This window comes from Brachypodium distachyon, chromosome 3 (assembly GCF_000005505.3).
Source record: "Brachypodium distachyon strain Bd21 chromosome 3, Brachypodium_distachyon_v3.0, whole genome shotgun sequence".
Classification (NCBI taxonomy): Eukaryota; Viridiplantae; Streptophyta; class Magnoliopsida; order Poales; family Poaceae; genus Brachypodium; species Brachypodium distachyon.
The window spans coordinates 50,368,744-50,387,037 of record NC_016133.3 but is presented as its reverse complement, the minus strand read 5'-3'; the positions used below and the strand labels follow the sequence as shown (position 1 = coordinate 50,387,037).

Genomic DNA, 18,294 nt, shown 5'->3' with positions numbered 1-18,294 from the left:
CAACATTTTGTTAGACATATGATTTTTAGTTCGTAACAAATAGCAACACATGGGGTGGCGGTGGTCCGTCGTATTCAGGAGCTGTTTGGTTAGAGACCTTAGCTAAGTGCTTCACAAAATGTGATGCATGGAAGATGCCTGAGAATTTAATTTTTTTTTGCCTGCCCAGACACGTATGAAAATTGTTGTTTGGTTTGAACTATTCCAGTTTGAACTATTCCAAAGCATATGCCTGACTTGAAGATAGTAGTAGAATCTCAGACACGGTTACTTGGAAACAGCACGCACGCTCAAGCGTTCGTTTTTGGTGCCCTGAGCGAGGCATATTTTCAGGGTGCTATACAAACAACTTACAGGCTGCTCATAGGCTTTCTTCAGGCCAGACACACGGGCTTCAGACAGAAACCAGACAACCCCTCACCCGTGCCTGCTATTAATCAGATAACAACCTTATTCGACCTAGGACATCACATTTTCTTTAAAACATGTATCTTATTTATTTAATATTGAACAACACACAAATACTATGTTGTTATGCTAGTCTATGAGCTGTCGCCGGTCCTTCTTCCGACGGTTGAAGTGGCTGGTCGAAATTTGACTGTGTCCAAACACAATTGCGTTTAGTAGCAACGGAAAAAACAAATTTTCATCATTTGCCACTATTTATTTGTATATTTCTCTTTTTAATTCCTTACAAATGCATTTGAGTTTCGACTTGAAATTTTGCTTGTTTGTAGAGCATCACGCCTTCACATGTTGTTTTATGATGTTTTTGAAACTTCTAAACATGGTTCCTACGGAATTTGCACCGTAGAGATGATTTTCTCATGATATTTTGCCTAGATAGAAATAAACTTAGCCTTGTAAATTTTGTTAATAAAATGATGTTTACAGTTGTGCAAAATTTAAAACATAACAAGTTCATAATTTGTATTGTAGCAACTTCATTTGTGACTCATGTGTGGTTTTCGCATAGATCACAAATGATTATGTTTTACGAAATTACATGGATAAGTTTCTACACATGGATTGCTTACGTTCTACTACTTTGTTCTAAGTCAACTTAACGTCAATATTATTAAGTTTGACCAAGTTTATAAAATTTTTTACCAACGTTTACAACTCTAAATTAGTTTTATCAAATATTTCATTATATATGTATTCAGATATACTTTTGATAACTTGAAAAGGTTGGAAGGACAGATCGTAGGACATCTTATATTTAGAATGTAGAGTTTATTTTTTTTCTTTCAGAAAAGCTAGTACTAATATATGATTTTTTTTGTCAAGTCTCACTTGCGGCTACCAACCTATGCCCACTGGAGTGGCTGTGGCTCAGCTAGTGGGGGCGACGAGCGGTGCGAGTCGAGCGTGGCCGACTTCCCACTGGTGCCAGTCGCCAATGCCTGCCACCATCAGCACAAACTCGAGGGCTTCGTTGAAAGACGAAGACGTCTTCGAGGGACCAGGGTACTAGCCTCGCGTGTGACGCTACAATGTAGGAGACTAAAAAATGTGGCCGGTAGCGAATGTGTCAGAGATGAGAACTTGCATTATGTGCTTTGTATTCTACGAAGCGGGCGGTTTGTGCAGAGCACATGGCTTGGAGTACAGTATAATCTCCTAGAGATAAGACCGAATCGTATCATAGACTTCGTCTATTCCATAATTTTTGTCTCAAATTTGTCCAAAAATAGATGTATATATTCTTAAAAAGCGTCTGAATACATGTAATATTTCGACAAGAATTATGGGACGGAAAGAGTATATAACAATCAATCCTAACAAATCATATTTGTACAATAACAAACAATACCCTAATATCCCCGGCAATCAGAACATTGACGAAGAACTTATAACTTCTACGAATCTAGTAAATGATTCGCACAAATAACTGAAAAGGAGCTAGAGCCTAGAGCTTTTAATGTTAGTTTCCCAGAGTTGCAGCTCAAGTGACAAGTATTGCTGAATCAGACTCTCAACCTACCCTGCGTCAGCATTCAGTCATGATGAAGGCAGGCATTAACAGATTAGCACATTTGATGGTAATGTTTGCACCAGACAACGATCTGCCTAGTGACTTCTAGTTCCATTAAGCTATCTAGCATAGCTTCTAGTTCCAGACAATGAAGGCACGCATCTAAACGCGCTTCATTGTGTATTAGAAGATCACTCAAGTGGGTAATCTACATGCCAGCCTTACAAACCTACAACCAGAAAAGCAAATCAAGAAAGAAGTAATCAAAATTTGAGACTTTTGCTGTGCACATGGCATGCTGCGTCCGGCAGTCCGGTGTGAAACAGAAATCCCCTGACCAGCAAGCTGCAATCATAAATGAAACAGGTTTAGAGGTAAGATGTTAAACGCAGATTTTAACATCAACAGACATGACAGGCTAATCTGCCACCAGCTAGAGAGAAGACTGAAAAAAAAATGTCCGCAAGACTAAAAAGGAAGCTCGACTTCTGAATGATACCTACACGTGAACTCTAATGGTACGCCTACAGGCCTCACAGGTTCTTTGAAGGGCAACCAATGCGGCTATTCCTCCAGGTTTGCAGATCCATGACGGAGAACGGATGCTGGCGGCGTATTTACAAATGAATGTAGAAGAGGTGCCCGTCTATGGTATGCAAGTCCATTACCCATGCCACCACTTGGATTAGGCATCGAGGTAGTAGTGGATCTACCAAAGGTGTCCATAGTAGTATGTTGCGTGGTCACACAGTGCTGTCTGAGGGAGGCTTCTATCGATGGTTGCACAGACAATTGCCGTGACAGGCACATGGCTGTTGATGCACGAGCTGAAACAGATGCAGGAAACTGGAAATTATGCTGCTCCGACGGACAATTAGGCTCCACCACCATTTTTTGGGCTGCACTTGACACATGAAGGAATACATCAACATGACTGTATAAGTAAACATGTTACTGCACGTATGAAAACAAATCAGATGGTGCCATGCAGACAAATCTAGTTATTGTAAGTAAAATTTTCTTGTTCAGCTAAATGCCCAAATATTCATTGATGAGCACTTTTTGGACGCTCCAACTACCACCTAAGAGGGAGTAGCAGATCTAAATTGTTGATTATCGAAATAGATTTAGTAAAAAAGTTGCATCCATGTAAATTGCCTTCTTCTGGTTATTTTCCTCCATATCATGCTGCCACATATGGAAAGATATTTTTTCCGTAGATGTAACTCTTAAAACTGATGCATGTGAGGTACTTTTGGGTGACATGATTGATATACTACAGAGAATAAAGTGCAAGGCAAGTAACTAAATATATGTTGTATATATACATATGTTGCCATTTTTTAAGCATGTTGTCAATGTTACAAGAAGGTTGTATTCTCTCCACATACACCCAATGTGCTAGGGATATATCAGACCAACCATAATGACAAAACATAATCACGTCAAGATTTTTTATCAAAACAAAAATTGAACCTAAGCAGTTGTCCGTACATTGTAACCAAAGTTCCTTTAATTTCCTTTCTTTCATTTATTGAAACATGATACACTACATAACAATCAGGTTGAGCCAATAAACTATTCAATTACAAGATTGATTTCAATGCTTCAAACCCAATGGTGGTTTGATGCTGATTCTAAGCAAGGCCAGCTTGGAATCCCATCAAATGTTATTTTTCTTGCCACAGCCAAATGGCACATCATAAATGGCCAAGCCATATACAAACTTCACCAGAAACTTAATAATTGTATAGAATAATTGCAGGAGTGACACAAGGTACCAACTTGTTCAGTATAATAAAGTTAAGTTTGGATGTTCCCCAATGCCAAGATTGGCACTGCCACCGATGTCTTACTGATAAATGTTGGTCTTGGAAAAAACATTACAGAGACATGGGGTTACAAATATTAATTAAACTGTCAATCTTAGGAGTCGAAAATGTCAAATTGTGACAACCTATGTTAATGAAGACATATGTCAAACCGTGAAAATAACCGGTACACGATATCAATTATACCATTTGCAGGTTATTATAGGTTGTCACAATTTTTAAAAATAATCAAATCCTGCAACTAACTGATACACAAATCAACAAAGAATAGCATATCAATGTCAACAAAGCAACTGTGACAACCTAGCTCAACAAAGCTGATTTAGGATGTATGAACAATATTTACCTCTCGGACTGTCTGGAATAACTCTAGCAGAGGCCTTAAATATAACCTGGAATACCTCAGCCAATATCTGCTGTTTGTAAATTTTTTCACACATTATCTTAAGGTCTCTCTTTCTCTCTAATACTTCCACCTCTGAATTATACACCAGCTCGTCATACTTCTTTTTAGCTTGAGCGATCTCTATTTGACGTGCCAAAATAAGCTGTTCTCGCTGGCCAAACACAAACGGAAATTGATGAGTAACACCTAAACACGGTGCAATCTATATACAAATGCTATTTGAAACAAGAAATTATGAAAGAAGAAGAGTAATTCAAGAAAGCGACCTTCTCTTGATGCCTCTTTGCTATCAGATTCTGCAATGACTGTAATCGACTCAACTCAATGGTAAATGGATCTGATGGAAGCCCATCTCCAGACAGATATTGCCCAGTAGTGGAATCTGTTGGCACCTGATTGGGTGATGCTGGATGAACATGTGATGCCCCTAGATTGGCTACACCAGTCCTTGCTGAATGAGTATTCCCACCAGACTGTTGATATGGATGACTAGCATCAGCCTGGAAAGTAGAACCACAATGGTACTGGTTCAATACATTTTCGGTATTAGAGTGCATGTTTGGCTGCTCAGTAACTTGGGCCACATGAGAAATTTGACCACTAAGTACTTCTTCGCAGTCTGTATCCTCAGCTTGCATCATTTGATTAATATTAACTGACGGTAGATCTGCCCTTGCAGCTGGAGATTCCTGCAGAGAAATAATGCCATGGACGTCATTCTATAAGCTGCCACTAGTAATGACCGTGAGACTATTAATAATTTGTATACCACCAAGAGACCATTTGATAAGAAATTCACAATTAAATTAAGATGTCATCTTATAAATTCTTCTGAATCTAGTTTTATAGTCATTCAATAGTGGTTGAATTACTTACAAATTAAACTATTTAACACTCAGCAGATGACATTTCCATGCAAAACAAAAAAAGAAATTTCTTGCTCACTGTTTATCCTTACTGATAAGTCGATAATTAGTTACTCTTGCTAGTGTTCAGTTAACTTATCTCCAACATAAGTATTCATGCCGCCAACAACCCTATCTGTCATATAAATTAACACCAAATTACAATATAACTAGAAGATACAAGCTAAATACCTCTTGACGCAATGATGTCCTGCAAAGGTTTGAGGTAGGCATGTGTGGGAACTCTATTCGGGACCTAGAACATGGGACTTCTGAAATATCATTGCCTGGACTGGTGCACTTTCCCTTTTCTTTAGAAATGGGGGGAGCATTATCTAAATCAGTGTTCACTGTCATAGCAAGTTCTAACGCTGCATTCTGGACAGATCGAGAAGCAGAGGGTCTCTCCTGATTTCCCAGTTCATTTTGTGGTTCTCGTGAGAAGGCGATTTGTGTCCCATCCTTCTCCCCAAACTTTCTACGTGACCTACAACATGGATCTTCTGAAATACCATTGCCTGAACTTATGCGCCTTCGTTTTTCTTTAGAAATGGGGGGGTCATTTTCTGTATCAGTGGTCACTGTCATAGCAAGTTCTAGTGCTGCACTCGTGACAGACCGAGAAGCACAAGGTCTCTCCATGTTTCCACTCCCGTTTTGTGCTGCTGCTGAGAAGGCAATTTGTGACCCATCTTTTTCACCAAAATCCATTCCTGGAGCACAGGTTAACTGAGAACTATGTTCTAAGGTAGCCATTTCTTTGGATACACCAACTGAAGACCCAAGCTCTGTAACTCTATTTGTTTCAAGCGGCAATGGCTCAGAAACATCACTCGCCTTACCTGCTTTCACTGCCATAACAGGCTCTAGTGCCGCGCTTGTGTCAAGTTGGGAAGCGTAGCTTCTCTCGATGTTCTCCCCCTCATTTTCTGCTGCTGCCAAGATAATTTGTGCCCCATTTTTCTCACCAAACTCCATTGTGGGTGCATTGGTGGACTTTGAAGACCTGCTATCTAAGCTGGACATTTCTTCCGCTACACAAACTGAAAACCCAAGATTTGTAGCCCCATTTTTTTCGAGCAGTGACGGTGAGTTTTCTATAATGAACTCAGAAACATCACTGGATGTGCCTTCAGGCTCACTATTAGAGGCAATGGCTTCAATTTGAGTAGTTAGAGATTGCATTTCGAAACATTTGAGATCCTCATCGCCATCCGGACTGTCGGTCATCTGCCAACCTAATTTCTCCAATTTGAATCCAGGATATGACAAGGAAATCGCACTGAACAATTTCTTAAGGTAGCCAGCTTTAGCCTCAAATATCCAGCGCTCTTTTATTTGATTCTCCTTGTTCCTTTCACTTATTTGCTGTTTCACAAATTTGATCAGCTGAGATTTCATATGTTTATGAAATCTGTCTTGCAAAATGTTGATATGTAGCTTCGGCAACTTCACTCTGCCATATCTTATTGTTGGCATAACATGCGCATAATGAAATTTATACCAGTGTACCTGCTTTTGGAAGAATTCTAACTCCTGCTTCTTAAACGCAATTTTGAGTTTCTTCCGGTCTGCAGTCTGCCGTAACAATAGTGTACTGAATCTTCCCGAACAAACTTCCTCAATCATCTTCAAGACCCATCGGGAATCAGAGTATTTAAAACATTTTTGCTTCCTTTTCTCATGCCTTTCTTCTGAACTAATATTCATGGATCGTGAATTACTCCGCTGGTGGTTCCCACATGTACTATGGAAAGTTGACTGTCTCACATTAACATCACGACTCTCAGATGCAATATACTTAGTACTTGCAGTCCCTCCAAGGTGGGAACCTCTTTCAGGTGAAGTTGATAGCCCCTCAACGGTCCCTTGGGAAGATGTGATCAACAGTTCAGCACTTGCAGCCATGTCCTCATGGATTGCACTACATTTAGGCTGCACAAACATAATACCTGTGGTTCTTCCTTGACGGGAACCTCTTTCAAGTGAAGTTGATTGCCTAATATCGAATTGCTCTTTTTCAATTGTATCTTGCACAAACGAGCTCAACTCTACAACACTTTGAACCACATCCTTGTGGATTTCACTATACTTAGATTGTTGCACAACCACAGTACCTGCAGTCTCCCTTTTATGAGAAGCTTTTTGCGGTGAAGCCGATTGTGTTATATGGACCTGCTCCTTTTCAAACACCTCTTGACCATATGAAATCAGCTCTACAACACTTGCAGCCATGCCTCTGTGGATAGGCCTTTCTGTTCTAGGTGGCTCATCCTCCTCTTTGATCTCACCTTCTTCTAGTTCAGACTCATAATCACATTCACCGTTGCAGGCTTCGTTGTGATCCATAATATCTCAATCTAGTAGGGCGACTGTCTAACCGAGGTGGAAACTTATGCTCTTTACATGAACAGCACCTTAGTTAAAGTTAGTTCTTTTTGGTGCAACTGGTTAAGGATCCCTTTGTATCCAAGCACCAGTAAACTGGCTCATATATACAGCAGACCTAAACAATAACACGAAGAGACATTTCAAGGCCATGCATCTAAATACCCAAAGAGCCGTATCATTAGTCATGAAAAGATAAGTACATGAATACTTCGGTATGCATGTGAACCAAATGAGGAAGAAACCTGTAATGACTCCAATTTCTTTAATCCGGTCAGAAGTCCACATCTTAGGCTTGGTAATATACTATTTTGAAGCAGTACCCCTAAATTTTCATTTGTGTTGGTCTTTTGTGGACCAACAATTCCGGGAAAATTTGGATGACATCATCTACAATTTATTGCCTAGAGGAAGTAACTTAAGTAATAGAAGAGCCACTACTCCCATACTTGCAAATGAAAGCACATTCTCAGCCTCCATTAACAGGACCAAAAAAACGTTCCCTTGTGGAGTAACACGCAACTATCAATATTTATCTATACCAATATGAAAAGCACGGGTTGGTTGGGATACTTTTGATCTGACTCGTCCGAAATCTTAGTTGAATTTCATAATTAGCTGTCCCTATGGTTATGGACCAGTTATGCTATCATCCAATAACTACTATTCTTATACTGTCTTAATTGTACGTATTGCCTTCTAATACACTCTAATTTAATTCGTACTAGTTGGTACCCCATGTGTTGTTATGGAAAACATAAGTATGGAGAGGAAATATTTTATCACAATCATAACAAGACATCGTCTTTCCAGTCTCGCCCCCCTCACTCAGCTCTGTTCTCTCCCCCTCTTTCTCTCTCTTGTCCCCTAGCTGACTAGCTCCACTATTGCTACATTCTGCTCGGCAATGTAACTGCATCTTTTCCTTCTCCTTCTATCTTATGGTGCTCCTTGGCTCTACTATCGGCTCCACCGATGCTGAGTTGCTGATCTGTCTCTTTGCTCCCGTTCGAACCACATCCTCCTCATCATCACATCCTCCCCTTATCTCGGAAGTCACATCGTTGATCGTTTTCCCTCCCTCCCTCCCTCCCTCTCTCTCCCCCCCTCCCTCTCCCTCTCTCTCTCCGGTGAGATGTGCTATGGTATGCTTCGAAATAACAACCTCCACCTATCTTTCTCTCTTTCCATTTATCCTCTCGGCACGCTGCTTCCTTGCCACTATCGGTGTGTCTATTCATCTTTGTCACCGTTAGGCATGCCTGCAGTCCGCTTTCGCACCGCCGCTTTTCGTACTCCACCCTCCTGAAAGAGGCAGGAAAGCTCCCCTGGGTGCGCGCGTGTTTCTCAAACTTCCTCCTGCTCCTCCCCGTACTACCAAACTCGCATCGCACGGGAGTTTGAAGCATCTCCCGGCGACCTCCATATATCTTCACACTCAGCAGCACGTCCATACTCCATCCTTCGTATTCTACTCTTACATAATTTAATAGTATCATTCAACTAACAATACATTTCTAGCTGCTATATTTCTAGTTCTTTCTGCCTCAATAAAAACATATCATTCAATCAATCCAAACAGGCAAGAGTGCAAGACAGCTGTGATTTCTTTGCATAGTAATTATTTGTTAGTTTTCTCCTTATGTGAAGCAAGGATCCTAATTATTGTGTGGATCAAAGCAATTGACACTACCAAGGATTCTCTTAGGGGAGAAGCCCAAAACATTACGTGCTCACTAACTACGCTCGGCAAAAAGCAAAACATGGTGTGGCGCTCTTCTTTCAGACACCAGAGACGCCGCCATCACTGTTGTTGATCTCCCCATGGCTACCTTGTTGAATGATTCCCTCAACTGGTGGCTTGGCCATTGAACTAAATCAGCAAACAGTTTCAGTTTTAAACATAACGTCTTGGTGGTGAACTCGTCACAAAGTGCAAACAACAGTAGTGGCTAGACAGTGCAAGCACAATGTTTTGTTAAAGGATGGACCACTCGTCGTTTGTTGCTTTGATCTATACTAGTGATGTTGTATGCCCCACTCCCTCTTCAAAGAAAACTACCTTTAAGTTGTCTGCTTATTGGGGACCGTCAGCTCTTATAAACCGCCTATTCAAACCTGTCAAACCATTCACCTTTCAGGGGTGGGTCCAAAAAACAGGTTAAACCAAGAACAAGTTTACCAAGTAGTGAGACTGTACATCCACTCACCAAACCATAAATCTCTCTTCTCTTGACTAAGGGGTCATCTTTTAGAGCAGATGAGAAGATATTTGTCTACATTGTACCATATATCATCTACTAGGCTCACATTTTCTAGATAAATTTGAATCACCATGTAATTTTGAAGGCATGTAAACATTATTGATAGAGATATCATATCATATAAGATGTTTTTATTTTCAATATCAAAACAGGGAAAGGGCCATGAGATGATAAGACTCTTTTCCGTTTCCAACCAATCTGCATGCCCTATGCTAGGCCAATTCCTAATAGATGTACTCCCTCCGTCTCATATTAAATGACTCAAATTTGCTCAAATATGGATGTATCTATACCTAAAAAGCGTCTAGATACATGTAATAGAAAGGCACTTAATATGGGACGGAGGGAGTAATAAACATCCAAAAGCACCCGAACAAGGCTCAATTCCTATTAGATGCGAAGAAGAATTAAAGGCACCTAGGAAAATCAAGTAACTTCCCTTGAATAGGACTAAATCTGACGTAAAAAGCTGAAATGGTAACACAAATATGAGAGGGAATTGAAGCGGAGTGGTAAAAGAATTTTCAACTTTCAGTGCAATTAGGGAGTAAAGGTGTCGTGATCAATTCTGCCACATAGGATAATTTGTTATGTAGAGAAGAGAGAAAAAACTAGCTCTTAGTTAAGAACTTAAGATTGGGCACCATTGCCTTTATACACCATCACATGCTAATCATTCACATGTTATCAAATTATGACACACTCTCATACAAACTACTCCCTCATTCTCAAAATATAAGGCGTATTATGTTTCATTTGACCAATAGTACTACACTAACATACTCCTTTTCAGAAAAGTTGACGTATTTGGTTTTGTTAAGACAAGGCTTTGACCAAGAAATACTAAGTTAATATGCGGTTTTTATACATGAAATTTATATCAATAGATTCGTTTCAAAAGTTCTTGCTAATAATTATGGTTTCGTATCATATAAATTACTCCCTCCGATCCATATTAATTGTCTCAAATTTGCCCAAATATGGATGTATCTATGCCTAAAAAGCGTCTAGATACATGTAATATTTCGACAACTAATATGGATCAGAGGGAGTACATATTAATGTCGTTATCATTGGTCAAACCTTGTCTTAATGAAACAGAATATGCCAACCTTTGTGAAAAGGAGGGAGTATGACTTATGTGATACAAATCATAGCCAGAAGTATTTTTTTTAATATGAATACAATTTTACCAATTTATATCATATAATGATGACTAATTGTTGGTCACAGGTTTGGTCGAAGGAAATGAAATACGCCTTATATTTTGGAATGGAGACTTATAAGAGTGGACATTAGAGCATCTCTAGCAGGTTCCTTATAATGGTTCCCAATCCCTAAATACAGCCACCAATCCCTAAAAGTTGCAAAAAACTCTCTCCGGCATGTTCCCTGTCCCATTCCCAATCCCTAATGTTTTTAGTGAATTCCCTAATGGCTCGTTTGGCATCCATCCTTTGGTTGAATTTGAATTCTGGGTTCAAAAAGCATGTTTGTCTACCACATGGATTTTAGAAAGGAATTGAGGTTAGTTATAGTGTGATTCCATGGAATTTGACACTGAATTCCTATGGCCAATTTCGCGCCAACCAAACAAGTTGTGTTCTCGAATTCTAGGCCCAAATGATGGATCCCAAATCTAGGGAACCAAGTACCCATTCCCTAAAACATGAAAAGCTGACGCGGTAGAAAAATTGCCACGAACCAGAATATTACGGTCCCATCACCTCGCTAGGCCACCGCTAAATCGCCGCCGTCGGTGATCTCCGGCCACCACCATCTCTTCCGAGACCTCCCCTGCTCCCGAGAGGTCTCAATCCCGTTTTGGGGCCGACGGCCCATCCTCTGCCGCCATCAAATCAAGGCCACGCTACCGTCGATTCTCGTCGCCGGCAAGTCGAGGAGCACCATCATGTCCGTGCCTTACTGGACTGCTCGGCTCAACCTCCCTTCGACGACTTCGGCCATTCGTCAACCTCCTGCGAGCAAGCACTAGTGGACTTGGTGGTGGTCGATGTAGGCGGTGGTAGCAAGAGACCGGGATTTGAGAGGAAGGTGAGAGGAGGAAGAAGAGAAATAAGGAAAGTATATTTGTGTCACTAACGAGTGGGTCCCAGGTTGCATTGTGATGTATGAAAGGAAATAGGGAATGGAGTTTAGAGAACATGCCGGAGGAGAACCAGTTTTAGGGAACCTGCTAGAGATGTTCTTATTACCTTGATTAAATTTCACAAAACCACACATTTCGGGGCATTCTTCTCACCAAGCCTCCACTTTTACTAATTTGTCTGAAAAAACACAATTTTACAGTCAGTATGTACCAACGAACCCAAAGTAACGAGTTTAGGCCGTCTAACAGTTTTTCATATAGCTGACCCCACCTGTAAAACGACACGTCGGATAACCCGAGCCGACCCGTTCCGTTAGTCCGTTATGCCGGCATCTAACTGGGCCAAGTAGAGGGTGAGGAAGAGGAAGTGCGTGAGCGGCGAGGAGTGGAAGAGACGTGCAGCAGGCACGAGCGGGCCGAGCTGAGCGTTGAAGAAGGGGACTGGGCCACAAGGAAGCGGCCGTGGTGCGCGCCATCGAGGAACGGTAGAGCTAGGTGACCGCCACCACTAGGCGGTCGGGCGCCCCCACCGCGTCACTATTGTCGTTGTTGGCGCGCGGTGACGGGGCGAGGAGGCGGAGCGAGGGCGAGCTCGAGACTGACCGCAGCGCGGTTACAGCCACACCGACGGTGGGGATGGGGCCGAGGAGGGGCAGGCGCGCTGGGGGTTTGAGGAGGGATGGAGCTGTGCAGTGGAGCGGGTGAGGGGACGAGGAGGAGCGAGATGGTGGACGCCATGGGGGGGGGTGGCGTGGCCGGTGCGGGCGTCGGCGACAAAGGGGACTGGAGACTTTTTCTTGTGGAGTTTGAGCGGACTGGGGTGCAGGTGTGGTGGTGATGTTTGGCTTGGTAGTGGCAGCGTGGCGCGGGCACATCTGTTGCTGCCTCCTAGGGAGGGGACTTGGAGCGGAGATTTTTGTGGAGTTTTGGGGGATGTGGTCGAGTGGGAGACAGTGAGACCGGTTGGTGGTGGTGAGGAGAACACCGTCTTCTTCTTCTTCCTGCTCGTCTGCCTCGTCTACGGCGGGTGCGCGTGCCTGCTCGGGATGCTCGTCATGGGAAGAAGAGGAAAGGGGAATAGATTCAGGGTCGCGTGGGGGTCCAACAGAGGTGGGGCCTAACTGTAAGAAAAACTGTTAGACGGCCACGGCCTAAACTAGTTGCTTTGGGCTCGTTGGTACATATTGACTGTAAAACTGTTGTTTTTTCGGACAAATTAGTAGAACTGGGGGCTCCATGAGAAGAATGGCCTGAAATCTGTGGCCTTTATACACCATCAAAGGGAAATCACACTTAATCCTCTCCCAATGCTCCTACATAGTGCCATCTCCTAAGGGCATCTCCAATAAGGTGAGTCAGCCGGTACTAATATGATGACATGTCAAAATTTGATGATGTGGCCGTATAAAGTAGAGGAGAAAAGAAGTAGTGGTTTCTCCCTAGAGAAACTAGTACTACACGCATACCAAGACGTAAGTAACAACTAAAGTACTATTAGAGCAGGGGTTGTTACTTATATCATGCTTTTGTGGGACCAACTACAATATATTATATATACTTTTGAGGTGTTAGTAACAAGGTTAAGAAACCACTTGTTGGAGAGGTTGTTACTACTCCCGCCATCCAATAAAAGATGTCTTAAGTTTGTCAAAATTTAGATGTATCTAGACATGACTTAGCGTATAGATGCATTCAAATTTAGTCAAAGTTGAGACATCTTTTGTTGGACGGAGGGAGTATATCTAATATTGTCCATTCTCTCTCTTCTTAGTACCAGCCTAAGTAATGGCTTGTTGATGATGCCCTAAGCGTCCATGTCAACATTTTGTCTATATTACACTTAATTAATAATGAGGGGAAATTAAGAGACCGTCTCTTATACTAGCTAGTGTCTGAGGGAGTACTAGCTAGTGTCTCACGTAAGCCAACACAAAGACATTCAATCTCTCTCAGAAAACTATTAACAACTACTTTAGATACAACAATAACATAACAGACAATGCATTGGAGATGTGTCGGTTGGGAGATGCATTGGGAGAGGCCTTGGTTGCTAAAAATTTCAACCCCGAATTAATTGGAAATAATCCATAATGAAATGGAGAGGTGAAATAGAAAGGAAAACCGCTGAACTTTGCCTACATTGATAGGGCGAAACCGTCCTCCTTAAATGCAACTGGTAATGACACGTCATTGACACCCCTGTTTAAATCTCCATAACCAAATAGCTGTTCATCTTCTAAACAAACACAACAAGCAGCATCGCCGCTGCATGCGGAACGGAAACGGCGGAATCGATGGCATAAACCTAAAAGACGAACTCTCCCCGACCCAAAACCATCGCGCAAACCCACAAAGCTCGCGATTTTCCCGCGTACTCAAACGCCAGCCCGTCCGTCCGTCCGTCCGTCGTACCCAAAACGGAAACAAAAATAGAAACGGAAACAAAAAAGAAATTACCTCACGACGAACGCGTGCCCGTCTACGATCGGAATCGGGCGTTCCCGGCCGTCGCGCAGGGAGACGAGGAATCGCCGCTGGGATGAGGTAGCGTGCGGCGAGAAGCAGGAACGAAACGAGGGTTTTGGGAGTGGAGAGGGGCAATGGCGTGGGTTGGTGGGGCTGGGGTTCGGGGGGCGTGAATAAACCGCTCTCGCCCGGGAACGGGAAAGCCGCACGAGGAGGGTGTGCCGTGTGCGTTAAATTAGGGAGAGTCTGGACTTTGGTGGTCTTGCGCAAGACTGGAAGAGCGTTGAGCATGCGTCGTCGACGGCGGAGTTCTGTAGGGTCATGTCGAGGGGAAGTTACTGTAATGCCCTTCGACTAGACCACAGGTGGGTCCACGGCCGCGCCGGCCCGTCGCCTTTCTGGGTTCTGGCTCGTGTAGGCAGCGTCAGCGGGCAACGTGTCTGTGTAAATACTGTTTACAGGGTGCCATCAATTCATCTACTGTTCATACGCCCTGCCAGAAGCCAGTGGTCGTACGCCTTCTTAAAGAAAAATATGTTCGTGCACAGTGCTATTCACAGTTGTTTACTATATTTGCATTGGTGTTTATGTCTATTACTTTCGGATGCCGCGTAGAAGAAAAGCAGTGTTATTTTGTTTCATCGTATATGTAAATTTACAGACAATATTTTTAGACGCGCTAGAAAACAGTCGCTATCTTCCTTCCCCGTGCGTGTGGCTTTGGCTCGCAGGCTTCGGGCCGGCGTGGCTGTAGCGGTGGATGCCGGGAGGACGGTCTCACGACGTGCCTGTGGTTGTCTGGTAGTCGATCTGCTGTTTTGGGGCTCAGATTTGTCTCAGGCAAGCAGAGGAGTCGAGGCGGCGATCTCGGAAGGGGGTGAAGGCGGTTGCTGCCCTGGTGTAGTTGGGTTCTGGATGTCGGGACGGCAGCGGGCAGCGTTCGTCGGACGGTAAGATGCGATGTAAAATGTTGGGTTCTTGAGGCGCGCCCCACTTCCACCTGCGTCGGGGCGGCCCAGACCGGCTCCTTTTTTGCGGTTTTGGTTTCTCTCCTCTTCTAAGAGCGGTGGAGTGCGGTGTGGTGGTGCGGTGCTCTGCCGAAGCTCATCCCTGCTCTTTTGGAGCCTGTCGAAGTTCTTTGGCCCCTCTCTGGTGAGTCATGCCAGATCTGACTTGCTCCGTAGAGGAGTGATGTGTTCTTAAATGTGGCGGGGATCTTCTTCGGTCGCATCCGATGGTGTGTTGGTGTGTAGGAGTGTTTGTTTGTCGTTACGGTCCTTCTGTTGACTGTTTGGGGCTTCGTCGTCTTGTATCTTGTTTTTGCCCGTTTTCCCCTAATTAATTGGACACCTCTATTTCTTATATAATGAAATGCATGAACTCCATGCCCCTTTGAGGTGTCCTAAAAAAGAAATGCATTTTTTTAAGGGAGGGGGGGGCAACTTAAAAGAGGGAGATAGAATAGGAAAAAAAATGACCTTATGTTGAGATTCTTATGACTACACTATAGTAGCACCATGCCATTGTAGATTATCTACCTTATCAGAAGTGGCAAATCAAAATTTACCAACAGCTTGTGAAACAAGAAAGACAAGTGACAAATCAAACCGACATTTTTATTTTAGTGCTCCATGACTAGTACCACCTAGGTTCCTAAATACAATACAAGAAGTTCTAATTTTGTCTCAAGTCAAAAAAATTAAAATTTACTCAAATATATAGAAAATTGTATCAACATCTAGAAATATCAAATAAATATATTACAAAAATATATATCATGATTGCTTAACTAACTAATATAAAGTCCTAAATGTCGGTAGATTTTTGTAAACCTGATCGAAATTTAAGAAATTTGACTTACTACAAAACTAAACTTCTTGTATTTGTGAATGGAGTGAGTAACTTTTTTAATTTTTACATCACGTAGTGTCTTTTTTCAAAAAAAAAACTTTACTCCCTAAAGTTGCACTAAATTAAGTAAGGAAAATGATTGTTTTCAACCGACCGATCCATCTGCGTGATCGGCCTCCTTCCGCACACGACGCCTGGCCTTCCTTTCGTGACGAATAAAAGGAAAAGCCAGCGCATGTGGGTCCCACCCACGTTCCCCTTCTGCTCTCCTCCACGGACTTCGTTCCTATCTCTTCGAGTCGTGAAGTTGCCTTCCCAATCCCATGTTCCCTGCCTTTCCTCGTCACCATGGAAGAGCACCGGCGAAGCTGCTGCAACGAGGCTGCTGCAAACAGCAGTCGACTCTGCTGTGACCGGCGTCCGGCAGCGCGATGGGCTGTTTACGACGGCGGGCGGTGCTGGGACCGGCATCCGGCGGTGCGATGGGCTGTTTACGACCGCGGGCGGTGCTGCGGCCGGCGATGCGGCGAATGGCTACGCGGCATGCTATGACCGGGGGGGGGGGGGAGACATGCTGCGAACGGCAGCGCACAGTGTTGCAAGCCGCGACTGACGGTGCGGCGGCCGTCGATGCGGCGACCGGTGAAGCGATGTGCGGCGAACGGCGCTGCGCGTTGCGGCAAATAACGACAGTGTTGCGGTGATCGGCGGCCGGGCGGCGCGTGATGCTGCGAGGAGCGACAGACGTTGCGGGACCGGAGCTGTGAACTACGACCGGCGCAGGTGCGAGCGGCGGTAGGTGTCACAGCATACCAGCGGCGTGGCTGCAAGGCCGGCGATTCTACGACGGGCAGTGCGGAGACCGATGGCCGGCGACACAAAATGCTGCGAGCAGCGATGGATGTTGCTGGACCGAAGCTGCGAACGACAACCGACGCGGGTGCGAGCTGGCGGGAGGCACCGCGTACGGGCGGTGCGGTCTCTTGGTTGGAGACTAAGTGCAACTCCAGCCCCCCACCCCTAAAGGCCCCTAAACGGGCTTGGGGGGCGTCGGCGCGAAAATTCTGACTCAACCGGCCTCCCCAATTTGTTTATTCATCCGGCGCTACCCAAAAAGTTAGCCGGCGCCCCCAGACTGAACCCAGCCCACGGGAGGCGAGCGGGGGCTCGTGCGCAACGAGTTATCGCGGTGGGCCCGTGATGTCAGCGACCAATTAATTGCCCCACTGGTTTCTCACCGGCCCCTCCTCGGCTCCCAAGTGGATTTTAATGGCGGTAACCCGCCGGTTGCCACGTAGCGTCCATTATCGCCGTGTTCACACGCCCGCAGTTTGCATTCCAGCATATAAAAATGGCGACCATCGGCGATACTCGCCATTCGTCCTCTCAGCGCCTCCTCTCCTCCCTCTCGCCCTAAACCCTCCCGACCGCCATGGCTTCCGGCGACAAGACATGGCGCCGGGCGACGCTCACGCTCGAGGAGGCCGAGGCCCTCCACGAGCACGAGTACCCGGCGCCGCCCGAGTGCCGGCTGCCGGCGCACTGGACCTTGAGCCTCGACGGCATCCCGATGCCGCCGGTGCCACCAGGCCGTGCGCGGACAAGCACCGTCAACGCCCACTGGTGGCACGGGCTGACGGGGGAGGACCGTGAGGACCCCGGGTGGAACCGCGCCACCGGGGCGAACTGGGCGTCCTTCTTCGCCGGCCGCCACGCCGTCGACATTGCTCGCTACGAGGGCCAAGGCGAGCGCTTGCCGCCAGGCCGCTTCAACACCGACGGCCGGCGCCGGTTTTGGCGCGGGCGCTCCGTGGCAGCGGTGCTCGTCCTCATCGCTGCCGGCGATCACCCACGGCTGGAGACACCCCCGCCGGCATCGGCAGGCCGGCACCGGTACGGCGGGGCAACCAACTCCCTCGGCGTCGGGTCGTCCCGCAGCGCCTCCTCACCGGCGCTGCGTATCAAGGAGGAGCCGGGGTCGTCTTCCCGCCTCGCAGCCATCTTCGCCTTGTCCGGCCAAAGCCGGAGCCGGAGTGGGCACCGGCGCCAGATTACGAGCGCGTGGCGCTCGAATGGCGCCAGGACGACGACCCC

General features: G+C 45.1%; 1 protein-coding gene across 4 annotated transcripts; it reads right to left on the bottom strand.

The window, feature by feature from the left end:
• Positions 1 to 1,891: 1,891 nt before the first annotated feature.
• Positions 1,892 to 14,584, bottom strand: LOC104583808. 4 transcript variants are annotated; one of them, XR_001406561.2, is made up of 7 exons: positions 14,341 to 14,584; positions 11,990 to 12,061; positions 5,314 to 7,627; positions 4,483 to 4,905; positions 4,157 to 4,367; positions 2,482 to 2,877; positions 1,892 to 2,323 (listed from the first exon to the last, which is right to left on the bottom strand). XR_001406561.2 is itself a non-coding variant. In XM_010237427.3 (5 exons), the coding sequence occupies exons 2-5, from the start codon at positions 7,468 to 7,470 to the stop codon at positions 2,543 to 2,545; spliced, it is 3,126 nt and encodes a 1,041-aa protein (XP_010235729.1). In that variant the 5' UTR covers positions 7,471 to 7,627; positions 14,341 to 14,584; the 3' UTR covers positions 2,325 to 2,542. The 4 variants fall into 4 exon arrangements, 1 of the variants encoding a protein (XP_010235729.1); XR_001406560.2 differs by lacking the exon at positions 11,990 to 12,061 and having other exon boundaries at positions 2,478 to 2,877; XR_731824.3 differs by lacking the exon at positions 11,990 to 12,061.
• Between the last annotated feature and the right edge of the window lie 3,710 nt (positions 14,585 to 18,294).